Source organism: Castanea sativa, chromosome 12 (genome assembly GCF_040712315.1).
Source record: "Castanea sativa cultivar Marrone di Chiusa Pesio chromosome 12, ASM4071231v1".
NCBI lineage: Eukaryota > Viridiplantae > Streptophyta > Magnoliopsida > Fagales > Fagaceae > Castanea > Castanea sativa.
In genome coordinates, this window is record NC_134024.1 from 46,606,148 (window position 1) to 46,620,000 (window position 13,853).

The 13,853-nt window shown below is 36.3% G+C and overlaps 1 protein-coding gene across 1 annotated transcript; it reads right to left on the reverse strand.

Moving 5' to 3' along the window:
• Window positions 1-9,168: 9,168 nt before the first annotated feature.
• Window positions 9,169-9,699, reverse strand: LOC142620778 (uncharacterized). Its single transcript, XM_075794088.1, has one exon. The coding sequence runs from the start codon at window positions 9,697-9,699 to the stop codon at window positions 9,169-9,171; it is 531 nt and encodes a 176-aa protein (XP_075650203.1).
• Window positions 9,700-13,853: the final 4,154 nt, after the last annotated feature.

Below are 13,853 nucleotides of genomic sequence, written 5' to 3' on the forward strand. Positions count from 1 at the left end.
GCAGCTACCCTTTCCTTGTAACTAGCCTGCTTTGCAGCCTCCAGAGAATGTTTGAAGGTGCTAGCTTCCTCCTTTAGTCGCCCAAGCTCCTTCTCCAAGTCTGAGCGTTCCCACTGGGCTTGGGAGAGCTCATCATCCTTTTGATGAAGAAGTTTGCGCTGCCCTTCTACTTGAGTCCTCATCGTTCTCAGATTGGCCTCGGCGCCGTCTCTTTCTCTTTTTAAGTTGGCCAACTGAGAGGAGAGTCTCTCGTTTTCAGCTAGGGCCTGGCCTAAAGACTTCTCAGTCTCCAGGCGAATTTCCTGCTCCATTCTGGCCCTCTTCTAAGAATCCTCCACGAACTTCTCAGCAGCAAAGACCTCTTGAACGGCCTGTGACAAAGTATCAGAGGGTTAGGAGTAGTAAAATATTTATAAATAGCCAGATATTATAAAGAATGAAGTAAGTACACGGAGAGAAACATACCAGGGTTAAGTCCCTTTTCAGAGAAAGGAACAGCTGAGGCTGGCTCATCTTCTCCAAGGCATCCATATCCTTGGGCAACAAAAGAGAATGCTCCAACGCCTCGGCCAGATGGTGGGTGTGGCCTTGCTGGAGTGCCCTGATGCTGGACTGGCAAGAGATTGGCGCTCCGTCCAATCTCAAGTCAGGAGACTAGGTAGCCGATGCTCGGCGCACCTCAGCCATGTCCCTAATTTCCCCACTCTCAACTGAACGGGCACGTCCTTTTCCCTTGTCCAGTTTCTGCTACGGGGCCTGTTGTGGTTGTTGTCTGGGCTTTTTTTGTTTTTCGCCACCAGCCTCCTCGGCATCCCTCTTTCTTTTCTTCTTCGGCTTCTCAACTGGAGGTTTAGGATCGGCCGGAAGAGGCAAAGCCGGGGGAACTTAGAACCTTCCCGCTCTCTTTTGGGAGATTCTCTCGCCCTTTTTGGTTAGAAGGCCGCTGAGTACGTCCATCTCTTCCTCTTCGAAATCGTCTTCGGGATAGGCGACTAGTAAGCCTGCAACTCTGGAGGCCTCGGCAGGCTCTTCTTCCTCGTCAGATAGCACGACAAACTGATTCCCTCGGGGTCTTTCGACGTCCTCGGGTTGAAACCGGTCTATCTCGTCGTCCAACGTGTGCGAAGAGGATACTTGCTCCTCCGGAACAGCAGTTGCTTAAGAGTGCGTCGAAAGAGGGATTGCCGCGATAGGTCGCATGTAGAGAATGGTGTTGGGATCGTCGGGAATGTTGTGGTCGGCAAGAAAGTGCGGTCTTGCTACGTGTATCCTCTTACGCCTTCTATCCCCCGCGATAATGGCGTTATCTATCTCCTGGAAGTTCGAGGATATTAGGTCGTAGCCTAGTATCAAGTGGGTCACTCTAAGCTGCAAGTCTTCACTCACAAATACTTCTGAGCGCAGGACGCGATTCAGATCAGCAACGTTGCAGTGGCTTAAACGAGGGCGCACGAGTTGTTTATCTGTAAGAAAGAATACCAACAAAGCCAAGCATGGTTAGATCTGCAATACATATGAGAAATCGATTTGGATGATGTGTAAAAGGAAATGAACAAATAGAAATTTTTGAGATTGAAGTACGGGGTAGAGAAATGAACTCCTAAAGAGTCACACCTGGGTCTCCCCATACGACCGAGCAGTGAGGGCCATCATGCCAGTTGCCTGAGGCGATGAGGTACTCGTCCTTCATGCCTTTATTAGACTTGGGCAGACAGGAAATCAGCCTAACTACACCGGACCGTGATTTGATGTAGTAACCTACTTTTGTAAGTTTGTGGCATTCATACATGAACACGACGTCGTGCCAAGTGAGGTTCAAGCCCATCTGCTCATTTAGAGCGTCGACACAATCATTGAGATAATAACCTCTCCCGTTTTCCTAGAATCGCCTACGGCTTCTGCCGGACAATATTTCAAACCCACATCGTTGGGAATGCGGTATTTGGCCCTAAAGCCTTCCATCCCAGCGGCGGTATCAACTAAACACTTGAATCTACCCATGTAAAAGAAAGCAAAAGGCAAGTTTGAAAAAGGAATATGGTTAAGAAGGAATTCGAGGACAGAATCCGAGGAGAAAAAGCTAGAGAAAGTAAGGACTTACGAGTTTGCGGTTATTCGAGTTTCCACGGGTTTCTGGAGAGAAAGGATGATGATTGACGCTTTGATGTGATTGAGTTCTGAAGAAATGAATGAGGGCGCAGTTTTCCAAACGTCATGACGTGCGAGAGGCGGCCTCGAAGTTGGATTTCTCCCGCCCAAATTTTCAGGAGATGATGGGGACCGTTGGATGTTCATCTCACCATTGAACGTGGGGAACAGGGTGTAACTTGCAGTCATAAATGCGCGCATTCTGGAAATCGAAGCACCAGACGGCATGTTTAGGAGTGAAACGACCCCCACACGCATGGTGATGTACGAAACGTGTGGAGGTAGCACTGGTGGAATCAAAACCCTATTTTTCTCCTTGGATGAGGAAAAATAAAGTTTTGAGGGGCTATTGTGGGGACTAAAAAGACCTAAGTAAGTATTTGGGCATTGGGCTTTGTTGATGGGCGCTAGTTTGTTTAGACTAAAAGCCTCCTAGAACCGTAACTCGGCCCATGAGTCGAGAGTCCGAGGATTCGTCCGAGGACGAACATCTCCTCGGACAAACCCACGATGACCCTGGGACTCGCCAGAAAGATCAAGGCAGGGTTATGTAAAAACCGTTGGTTAAAAGGGGGACTTAGGCGCCCTCTAGACGCAACGGTGTGAGGGAAATATCTTATTAAAAGGCTGCCACCTCCACATTAAAGACCCTATACCTACCTCCCTGGCCGCATTAATGGGGGAGTGACCCCTGAACAGTAGAATTAAACTTTCCAGCTATTATAAAAAGACTTCAAGAAGATAGTGGAGAAAAAAAGGATTATTTTTTGGGGAAGAGCAGAAAGAAACTAAGAACTGTAACTTTGGCATAAAGAGAAGTAATGTATAAATTGTCCTCGGCTTACGTCTGAGGAGGTTCCCTTGTCATTTTTGTTTATCATTTGCAAAGACTGTGGCATTATAGCCTGCTTGTCACGTTTCCAATACCCCTAAACTAGATTGCAGGCCCATACTCTACAAATTTAATTGTTTAAGGTTCATTGGGCCTGAGCCCACGTGTGTTTTTGGGTCCAGGTACAATTGAGCGCTTACACCTAGGTAAAGATGGTTTTTGGTGTATGTGGTGGGTTCCAAAATAACAATTTGGAGGTTTTAAACCCCTAATGTTAATGCTCAAATATGCAGAACCAATGACTAAAGCTTAGGGGTTGGAGTGATTTATTTATTTATTATTATTATCTATTAATATTTTTTTTTTTTATAGTTTAGTTACAAACTTGGTTGTAACCAATAGTTACAACTCTACTCAAAATCATTTTATTAAATATAAATTTTGAAAAATTCACTATTGAATTACATTTTCTTCCTATATCCTTTGTGTTTGCAAAATTTTCAGAAGATAAAAAATCAATAGGTATGCCATCAATCAAATATTAAAATCTCAAATTTTTTTAATTTAAAATTATGCATAAAAAATAAATTTATAAATCAAATAGTAAATTGTTTTCAATTGGCATGAAATTGAAGTGTGTGTTAAGAATATTAAAAACATGCAATTCAATTATTAGATTTTCAAAATATATAAGTATGTTACTTTTTATAGTGTGAATTGTAGTTATGGCTGTCTAGACCCGACCGCCGCCCAACAACTTGGCCAAACCGCTCGACGCTAACCCGATTCCAGCCCGAACCGAAGGTCCAGTCGGTTGGCGGCGGGTTACCGTTCTCAAAAATTGACGCCGGCGGGTCGAGCGGCGGGTTTTCATCTCCAAAACCTGAGCAACCCGAACCCGACCGAAGCTATAAAAAAATCCTGCCAAATCCTGCAAAAACAAGTCAGATTCGGTGAGATCTCGACCAGATACGGCTAGATCTGGTGGGATTTAGCTAGATTCGGCCAAATTTCAACAATTTCTAGCGAAAAAATGCAGATTTTAGAAGAAAAAAAAATCTAGTTTCTGCGTGATATTTTCCAAGTTCCGGTGATATTTTTCTAGTTGCCGGTGATATTTTCCAGTTTCCGACTGGATTTTCAAGTTTCCGGCGATGATTTTTTTTTTTTCAACTCCTTTTTAGTTTCGGCAACCGATCCGGCCCGACCGACATTCACCATCACCCAAAACCGAACCGACCAATTTTTCTGGCGGTCGGTTTCGGGTTACTCTACCCTCCACCAGCCGCCGACGGGTCGAGTCTGGGTTGGGTTGAAAACCGACCCAGCTCGACCTGTGGACAACCCTATGTAGTCATTGGCTACAACGAAGTTTGTAACCAAAATTTGTCATTTTTTTTTAAAGAAGCTAATTTTTGAACTTAAACCTGCTTCTTGTAATTTAATATAGATTCAAATTTTCGTCCAAAAAATTTAGTAAAAGTTCCAATATAGCCTTTAAAGGAAATTTAATTGCAATTAATTTGATCTTTTTGTCCATAATTTTAAAGATTATTGTCGATGAGGCAAACATGGTGTGAGATGACAAAATAATAGCATGTGGTATTGCCATAAAAACAAAAGTACATAAAACTGTCTTATGGTTTATTAGTAAAACAAGAAACCCCTAAAGTTATAGATCTAAGCTTTTTATTTTTTGAGAAGGTAGTTTCTATACCAAGAATTTTTTTTTTTGAGAATGTTATATGCCAAATTTTATTATTATTATTTATTTAGAAGAAGTTATATACGATTTTTTTTTTTTGGAGGTGAAGTTATATACCAAATATGGTTTTTAGATTCAGACCATTCAAAGAACCGAGAAAGGGAAATGTGGTTTTTAAGGTCGGACCGAGATTCAACCAAGGTTAAACCGTAATGAAGTCAAAATTAATTTAATATTAATAAAAATACAAATAAAGGTATTAAATGTATAAAAATATGAAAATTTACCCCCCAAACAATATAAAGCAATATAAACAACTTTGAAATGAATTTTCCATATATTTTATAAAGTGAATAGAAAATAATAAAATATAAACATAAATATATGATGAATGACTTAAAGGATTAAACCGAGTACTCAACGATTAAGATGTAGTAATCTTCAAAGTAACAGTCTACATTCATGACTTTGTATTACTATGAATATTTTATGAAGGGGTTGCATGTATAATAAAGTCTCAGGATATAATTTATTAATATGACCTAGAGTGCAATTATATTTATAAAGTGGTATTAAATAATTAATGGTAATTTTGGACTTGTCAAAAGTTTACAGAAAAGCCCAAGGCTCATTGGAGCTAGTGTCTTATTGGTCCCTTTTGGTCCCACTTCAAGCCACACACTAAAGCCCAATTAGAAAGGCCCAATACGCCAGCCCAATTAGATAATCATTTAGATATAAAGAAAGAAACATACAGAATTTTTTATTAAAAATAAAAGAAAGAGAGAAACATCATTATGAAATGGTGTCTATGTGTGAGTGAAGCCACTCAATTATTCTCCCTTGAAAACTGATTGAGAGATCACACTTCTTTGTATATGGTAATATTTCAAATAAAAATCATTTTAATTAAAAATAAAATTATTTTTGACATAAATTTACAAATTTCACATTCACATGTAATATTGTAAAAGCATAATTTTTTTTTATACAAAATATAATTTCTACTCTAGTCTAATCTAAGTATATATGTGTGTGAAGCTCTCTCCTGGAAACTTGAACCCCCGACCCTTACCCTCCACACCCCACAAACATTTATACTTGTGGAGTGACCACCGCACTAAGGGTGCGTGGTGGTGTAAAAACATAATTCTTGAACACAAATAAATTTAACATAAAATGCTATTAAATAAATAGTGATAAAATTAAATGCAAAACTAATAATCTTATAAAACTAAAATAAATGAAAAATAAATTCATTGGGTGACACAAGGAAGCCGATCAATTCAGTGGATAATGTGCTGGACAAAGAATTTAAACACTCACAATATACAACATTAGCTATTATACAAAGAAATTATTAGAATAAATTATATCAAGATCCCTAAAAAGTATCATAACTATTGATTTATTTTAAAAAAAAAGTATGCTTTTTTGGTTTTTGTTTTGTTTTTTTGGTTGAAAACTTGAAATATCTACTCATTTTGGAATAAATTGTTTTAGTTTCTAGTTCTAGGCAACAAACTATGTAGCAGTCTAGTCGTTGGCTGTGCTTATTCTTCCTTATAGCTCATTGAGGTTGATCCCTAAGACTACTTTTCATGAGCTTTTATGGACTGAAATTCACACGAACATCATGTAACTTCACACGAACATCATGTAACTCTTGAGTTACAGAAGCTCTGACACTAGATTGTTGAACAAAAGGATAAACAAAAAGCTTTTATTTAAAACTTGACTCTTTAAATCACAACACTTTACCAGCACTATTATTATATCAATACACACACGGCACTATTACATACACTCACTTCACCAAATACACATGCACTGACACTATAGCTCTCCTTTGTTGACTTTGCTTAACTTCTCTTTAATTTGCTTCACCTAACACTTGACTTCTCTTCACCTCACACACTTCACCTTACACGGCTCGCACACCTCATATATCACAAGTAGGAACCAAGTTCCTATTTATACAAGCATAAGGTCGGTTAAGTAACTGACATTGAAGCTTCTAGCTTCATCTAAATTCTGCCACAATAGAGTTCTAGTAGTTTTAGGCTTTATTTTATTATTATTTTAATATCTAGCCCGTGACAGCCTCTAGACTATTACAACAATTTGTGCTGAGTTTTACTTCTACATAGAAGTCTCTAGAAATATCTCATAGAGAAATCCGGAAAGAGCATCATGGAATAATTTACAGAATGCAAGAGAATTTTCTAGAGAATGAGAGAGAGGTAGTGCTTGATTTTAACACTCCTCCTCAAGACTGACTCTCTCTCAATTCATCCTTGGTCATCATACTCTATAAGTGCCACATTTGCATACTTGGGATTGGATTTTCGTTGCCTTGATGACCTTCTAGGTTGTTGCTGTGGACTTCTGTCTTCTTCCTCAAATTCTGAAATTATTGGTCGATCCTCCTTTGGCATCCTATGGTACACACTAGTTTGCCAAGGACTTTGAGTTATTTCCATGGTTTTAAAAACTGGCATGGTGAAAGAAACGGAAAATGAGCTAATTACCGGTTTTATGGTCGGACCGGGTTGGGTCTAACTCGGTCCGACCGATGGTCAAACCGGTGACGTCATAAATAATTTAATTATTATTTATTTAAATTATATAAATAATTATTAATTTTTTAATATATTAAAACTAACAAACTAATAGTAACAAATATGTTTCCTTTAAAATAATACAAGTATATAAGTATATAACATCTTTTTAAAGAATTTAGCATAATAACATTACAAAACAATCATCCTTAACATAATAAATTTTCAACAAAATCAAATAAATAAGTTCATTAGTCATTATATTTACATCCAAATGGCAAATAAAAAATAAGTTCATTATATCCAAATATCAAATAAGTTTTAAAGTTTCAAACAATCGTCTGTTAATTTCTATATGTATAGGTTTATGTTCAAATTACACTAGTAAAAAATAATAATAAAATTACATTACAGGTTCTCTTCTCTCTCTAGAAACTAGCCAAATTAAATATAAATTTTAGATCAAACTTTTATTAGTGTTCTATTTGAAGGCTTACAAGAATAAATTCGGTCTGTTCATAAAAAAAAAATAAATGAATAAATTGTGTCTGTAATATGATTTAGAGCATTAGCATTGGTGGTGTTAAAAAACTGCTATTTTTAGCACCATCAAATGCAAAAGTGAGACTCTATTAGTGGAGCTATAGCCAAAAATTTTGGCTTCTTTGCTACAATGCACAGCTAAAAGTTGTTATGCACTATAGCTCAAAGGAATAATGAAATAATGATATTTTATTTGCCTCTTTAATTAAATAATGTTTCTTGGTTTCCTTTGTGTTTCTTTGTTTCCTTCTTTTTTTTTTTTGGTCCTTCAACCTCTCCCCTTTTGTTTTTCCTCTCTTCCTCTAGCCAATCCAAATCTTCCATAGAAGCTCACCCTCTCCCTTTTATTTTTTATTTTTCCCTCTCTTCCTTTACTCGCCGCCGACCCATCAGATTTGTCCAGTGCATAACCATCAGATTTGCCCAACCACCGACCCATTAAAGCTCTATGCTCGATCAAAGCGGCAGTACAATAGCACCATGATCGGCAACGGCGGGAATTCTGGGTTCATGGGTTTTGGATTACCGGGTTTGTGGGTTTCTGATATGTTTTTGTTTTTGTTTTTGTTTTTTTGTTTTGTTTTGTTTCTTTTTTTCTTTTTTTTTTTTTTTTGTGTTTTTGGTTCTTCTTCACATGAGTTTTTTTAGGCAGAGTGAGGTGGGATGATCGTGAGACTGAGATGAGAGAGTGATCTGATTAGGCTTAGGGTTAGTTTTTAGGATTTTATTGGGGACCAAAACGACGTAGTTTTAGTGGAAAAGTCAAAAAACCTCCCAACTGGTTATTAATCGGTTCAACCACGCCGATTTTCAGTTCTCAGGTTGAATCGGCCAGATTTTACTATTTACCGGTTTTAAGCCCATTTTCGGTTTTTTACCATAACCAGACCTGATTGAAGGTCGGTTCCCGGTCGGACTGGCCAGTCCGGTCCAATTTTTAAAACTATGGTTATTTCTTTAGACTCTGGCTCACGATCTTCAAAAAGTTTTACTTCATCAATTGTTGTGAGTTGGTCTTTCCTTGATTGCTCCCCCGTCCTCTTAAGATTTTATCTTTGATTTCCTTTGGCAATGTTGCTGTTTCTTCCAACCACCACGAAGATGCTTCATCAAATATCACATTCCATGAGGTGTAACACCGACCATTCGTTGGATTATAACACCTCCAACCTTTCTTTGGCTATCGTAGCCCACAAAGATGCAACGAATCACCTTCTTATCGGACTTAGTACATAGATGATTAGGCATAAATACATAGCAAACACAGCCAAAGACTCGAAAATGGCTTACCATTGGTTTGGTATTCCATAGCTTTTGGAAAGGTGAGACAAACCTAAGTATTGCTTGTGGAAGTTTGTTGATCACATGAGCCGCTGTCTTCATACACTCTGCCCAAAATCTACCTCACACATTTTTTGCGTGCAACATGCTTCAGCATGTCTCCGCAAGATGTCTATTTTTCCTTTTAGCCACACCATTTTGTTGTGGAGTTCCTGGACAAGTAAACTGTCGTTGTATGTTGCACTCTTGTAGATACTTGCAGAATTAATCTGAAGTATACTCTCGCCCATTATCCGTGCGTAGACATTTAATCTTTCTTCCAACTTCTTTTTCAATTTTCGTCTGGAACTCCTTAAATTTTGACAAAGTCTCAAATTTTCTTTCATAAAGAAAACCCATACGTACCTTGAAAAATCATCGATGAAAGTCACCATGTAGTGCATCCCACTGATAGACGCCTGCTTTACAAGTCCAAAGACATCTGAATGGATCAACTCTAGCGGCTCATTTGCTCTAAACTTTGACTCTCGATACGGCAGTTGATGTGCCTTCCCGTATTGGCACCCAACATAAACTATGTCTTCTCGACACTCCAATTGAGGTAGACCCTTGAGCATAGACTTGCTCATCATCACCTTCTATTTATGGTAGCTAATGTGCCCCAATCTTGCATGCCAAAGATCTGTAGTTTTATTCTTCCGAGTTTTATCCACATAAGCTGATTCGACTGACATTACATACACAAAGTCCATTCGTTTGGCTTCCATGGTTGGTGTACCAATAACTATTAGCTCATTGTACACCTTAACATCTTCAGGACCAAACAAAAGCCAATTACCTTCATCTGTTAGCTGCGTGACTGAAAACAGGTTTTTCTTCACTCCAGGCACATGATATACCTTCTTCAAAGGTACTTGCTTATCGTTGCTCCTGCGAGGGGTGATTATTGTCTCACCAATGTGTGCTATTGGCAGTCCTGTATTATCAGCTGTTACTATCACCTTCCCTCCTTTATACTTGGAAACGTTTTGCAATTTCTCCTTGTCGCCAGTCATATGGTTTGCGCATCCTGAGTCGACAACCCAATGCCTTTTGTAATTTGCTTAATTGTGATTGGCCACTGCAAGTGCCTTCTCTTTGTCTTCTTCCACAAATTACACCCTAAATTTTAGGCATGATTGGATTTTACACACTGAAGTTTCAGAATTTGAATTTTACCTCCTAAAATTTGGTGATGTTTGGATTTTATACCCTGACGTTTTTTAATTTGGATTTTACCTCCTATATTTTAGAAGTGTTTGGATTTTACTCCCTAAAGTTTTGGGGTGTTTAAATTTTACACCCTAAAATTTCAGAATTTAGAGGTGTAAATTCAAACAACCCTAAATTTTAGAGAATAAAATCCAAGTTCTGAAACATCATGGTGTAAAATTCAAACAACCAAAACTTCAGAAGGTAAAATTCAAATTTTGAAATTTCAGGGTGTAAAATCCAATCACCCCAAACTTTAGGGGTGTAATTTGTAATTTACCATTTTATTTAATAGAGACATAATTGTAAATTTATATCAATTTCATTTTTTATATTTTTCTATCTCTCCACTTTTCCATTCTCCCAACCAAACACATATGAGAAAAAACTAAAATTTTTCTATCCTCTCACATTTTATCTCTCTTCCTTATTTTCTATCCTCCTACTTTTTCATCCCTCAAACCAAACGGACTCTAAGAAGATTCACAAAAAGATTTGCGCACACCAATAATGTGATTTTCTTCCATAAGAGCCAACAAAAATGAGTTCATATGGTCAATTTGGTAGGTATACTATTAGTCAGACACACTGTTCCACAATAATAAAATGCAATGCAGGAAACAAGCACTTAAAATAATAATAATAAATAATTATTTAAAAAATGTCCCTGGCCAACACCATATCGTGCACCCCTAGAGTGTTTTCTTCCTTACACTACATCCACAAAAAAAATATATTGGTGTTTTTGGCCTAATAATAAAGATAACTTATCATGAAACTGATGCTATAGATTGAAATTTTATTGTATCTATAAGTAATAATAAAAATTGAGAATTAAGAGTTTAATTTTATGACCAATTAAAATCAATCAAATTTGTGAGTTCCAGTTAGCTCAACTGGTAAAGTCTTTGATGGTTATATAAGAGATCAAATATTCAATCCTTGCTTATATCAAAAACTGATTGGTGTCTTGATCTGATGATAGCTCTTTATCATCAAGAGCTGATACCATAGGTTGAAACTCTCTCAAAAAAAAAAAAAAATCAATCAATCAAACTTAATCACATACATTCATGCTTATTTTAAAAACTATTTTGAACCAATGCAAATTATTGCCTTCATTTAATTTGATTAAAAACCTTAATTTTCCCCCTAGAAAATACCATTTTTTTTCCTTTAAACCCCATGATAACCCATTATAATATGGAATTTTACTATAGGTCAAATATCGAAAATTTTATTCATGTCAAATAACAATTTCTCCATTTGGTCATTGCTGTGTACCCAAACAGGTGACTACATCAAGTGATAGAATAGAAGTCAACAAGAGATAACGAGAGGAAAATATTCCAACCATTTCTTATACTCAAATCCAATAAACATCTAATACATCCAAAGGTTAAAGAGTTCTTAGCATCTTGCAATAGCCAAACAATTAATTGCCTATAGACCTTGTTCTTAAAAGAGTTCTTAGAATTATACTTTATATAGACCTTGTTCTCATTTGTATTTGCCTATTTGGTGCAAGCGAGGGAAAACATGTATAAGACTCACAGTTTCCTTCTTATTTTTTTTGTTTGCCATTTTCTTTATCATTCCCTATTCTTACCTTTTTATTATTGACTCACCGGCGGGTAGAAAGCTATTATGGTAAGACCGAGTTAAATAATTATCATTGATTTCCCCCATTCTTATTTTTTTTTAATAAGATTGTTATGTCTATTGATATGCTTTTCAATTCTTCGTACTTATTAGGACATGCCCCTTGGATGTTCCAAAATTGTAAGCCATATAAAGAAGTTTGCAAAATATGTTGGAAATCAAGTGTTACATGGTCAGGTGTATGCACCAAAAATTGTGCCAAGCAATGCAAGAAGTGGGAGAATGCAAGCGGCGGACATTGTTCTTACTATTTGAATTTTGAAATGCTATTGGGAGCATATAGACTGTGTTTGACAATATGAAATGTATTATTAGTGTGTAGTCTAGTTATAACTAAAATAATGGGAATGAATTTTATATTTCAAACCAAAATTGTATCAGCTTTTAGGCTAATTTCATTATAAGTGGCAATGTGTTCCAAATTATTATAGCTTAATTAATAGACTCCTTATGGTGCTTGTTGGCGGTTTATCATTTGTTATAGGTTTTGTGACTAAAATGATATTTATGCAAGAATTCTATGGTCTTCTTATACTTATTGATGAAGTATTCACCATTCATATATGTTTTCTTCTTTACATTTAGGAAAGTTTGATCTTTGCAAAAGCTAGCTGGACCAGGAAAAAAATAACGTGCATGGTTGTACACTTGTACTACTTTTTATATATATTTTTTTTAAAAGAGAGAAAAAAAGAAAAAGTAACGATTGAAATTGAAAAGTAAATGGAAAGCACATTTTTTTCATGAGGAATATATGGAAATGGAAATGGAAAGCATATTTACCCGTACAATTTTAATTGGGGCAGCTTGTAAAGAACTATAATACTTGTGTAAAACTAACAAATATTAATTTCAGATTCTTATTCATGCCATCTAATATGAAACATAAAGCTATTCAACTATTTTCTTTTTCTCTTGGTATTATAAACCCCTTGAATCCAACCAACTTTGTTAGCAAGAAAAGCATGCCAGTCAGCTTTCATTTCATTCAAATGCATCATGAGGTGACTTATGGGCACTTTATGTTTTATTATGTTTTCATATTGATCATACTATTTATTTTCATTAGTAATTTGACCATTTATAATGTCTCTTTCCTAAAACAATTAAATATCTACATTCAACAAATTGTAGGGCTAGGCTTACTTATCAGGAATTCAAAGGGAGAAGTAATGGCTGCATCTTGTGAAAGGGTTAAGAAGGAAATTCATGCTTTGTGGACTGCGGCATCAGTGGTTCGGGTTGGGTTACTTTTCTGTCAGAACACGAGCTCTCAAACATTATTGTGGAGTGCAATTTTGATGAGCTGGTGGACCTGTTAAATAGAGTTTGTTCTTTGGAAGTGGCCTGGATTTTGGAGGATATTAAACTTATTTGTGATCAATTTGTTAGCATATCCTTTGTGTCTGTTCCTATGAAATGTAATCATGTTGCCTTAGGTCTTGCTAATGCTGCAAAAGAGAATGAAGAGACCATTGTTTGGCTTGAAGAATGCCCCTCATTTCTCTTTCTAATTGTACAACATGATATTCAATAAATAAGATCTACTATCATTTCGTTTCAAAAAAAAAAAAAAACATTTTAGAGTTAGCATTTTATGAAATGACTGAACATGAAAAACACTTATTATTAATATCAGAATACTAATTAAAATGGATAACAAGGCTAACATGAAATGGAATTAAATATAAGGAGCTAAAATTAACATTCAACAACATTTTCGAACTACTATTTTATAAAATGATTAAACATAAAAAATACTTAACATCAGATTATTAATAAAATAAGATGGCAAGACGAATATGAAACAAAATCAAATATAAGGGGCTAAAATGAAAATTTTGAAATGCAAATGGTTAGATAACAAACC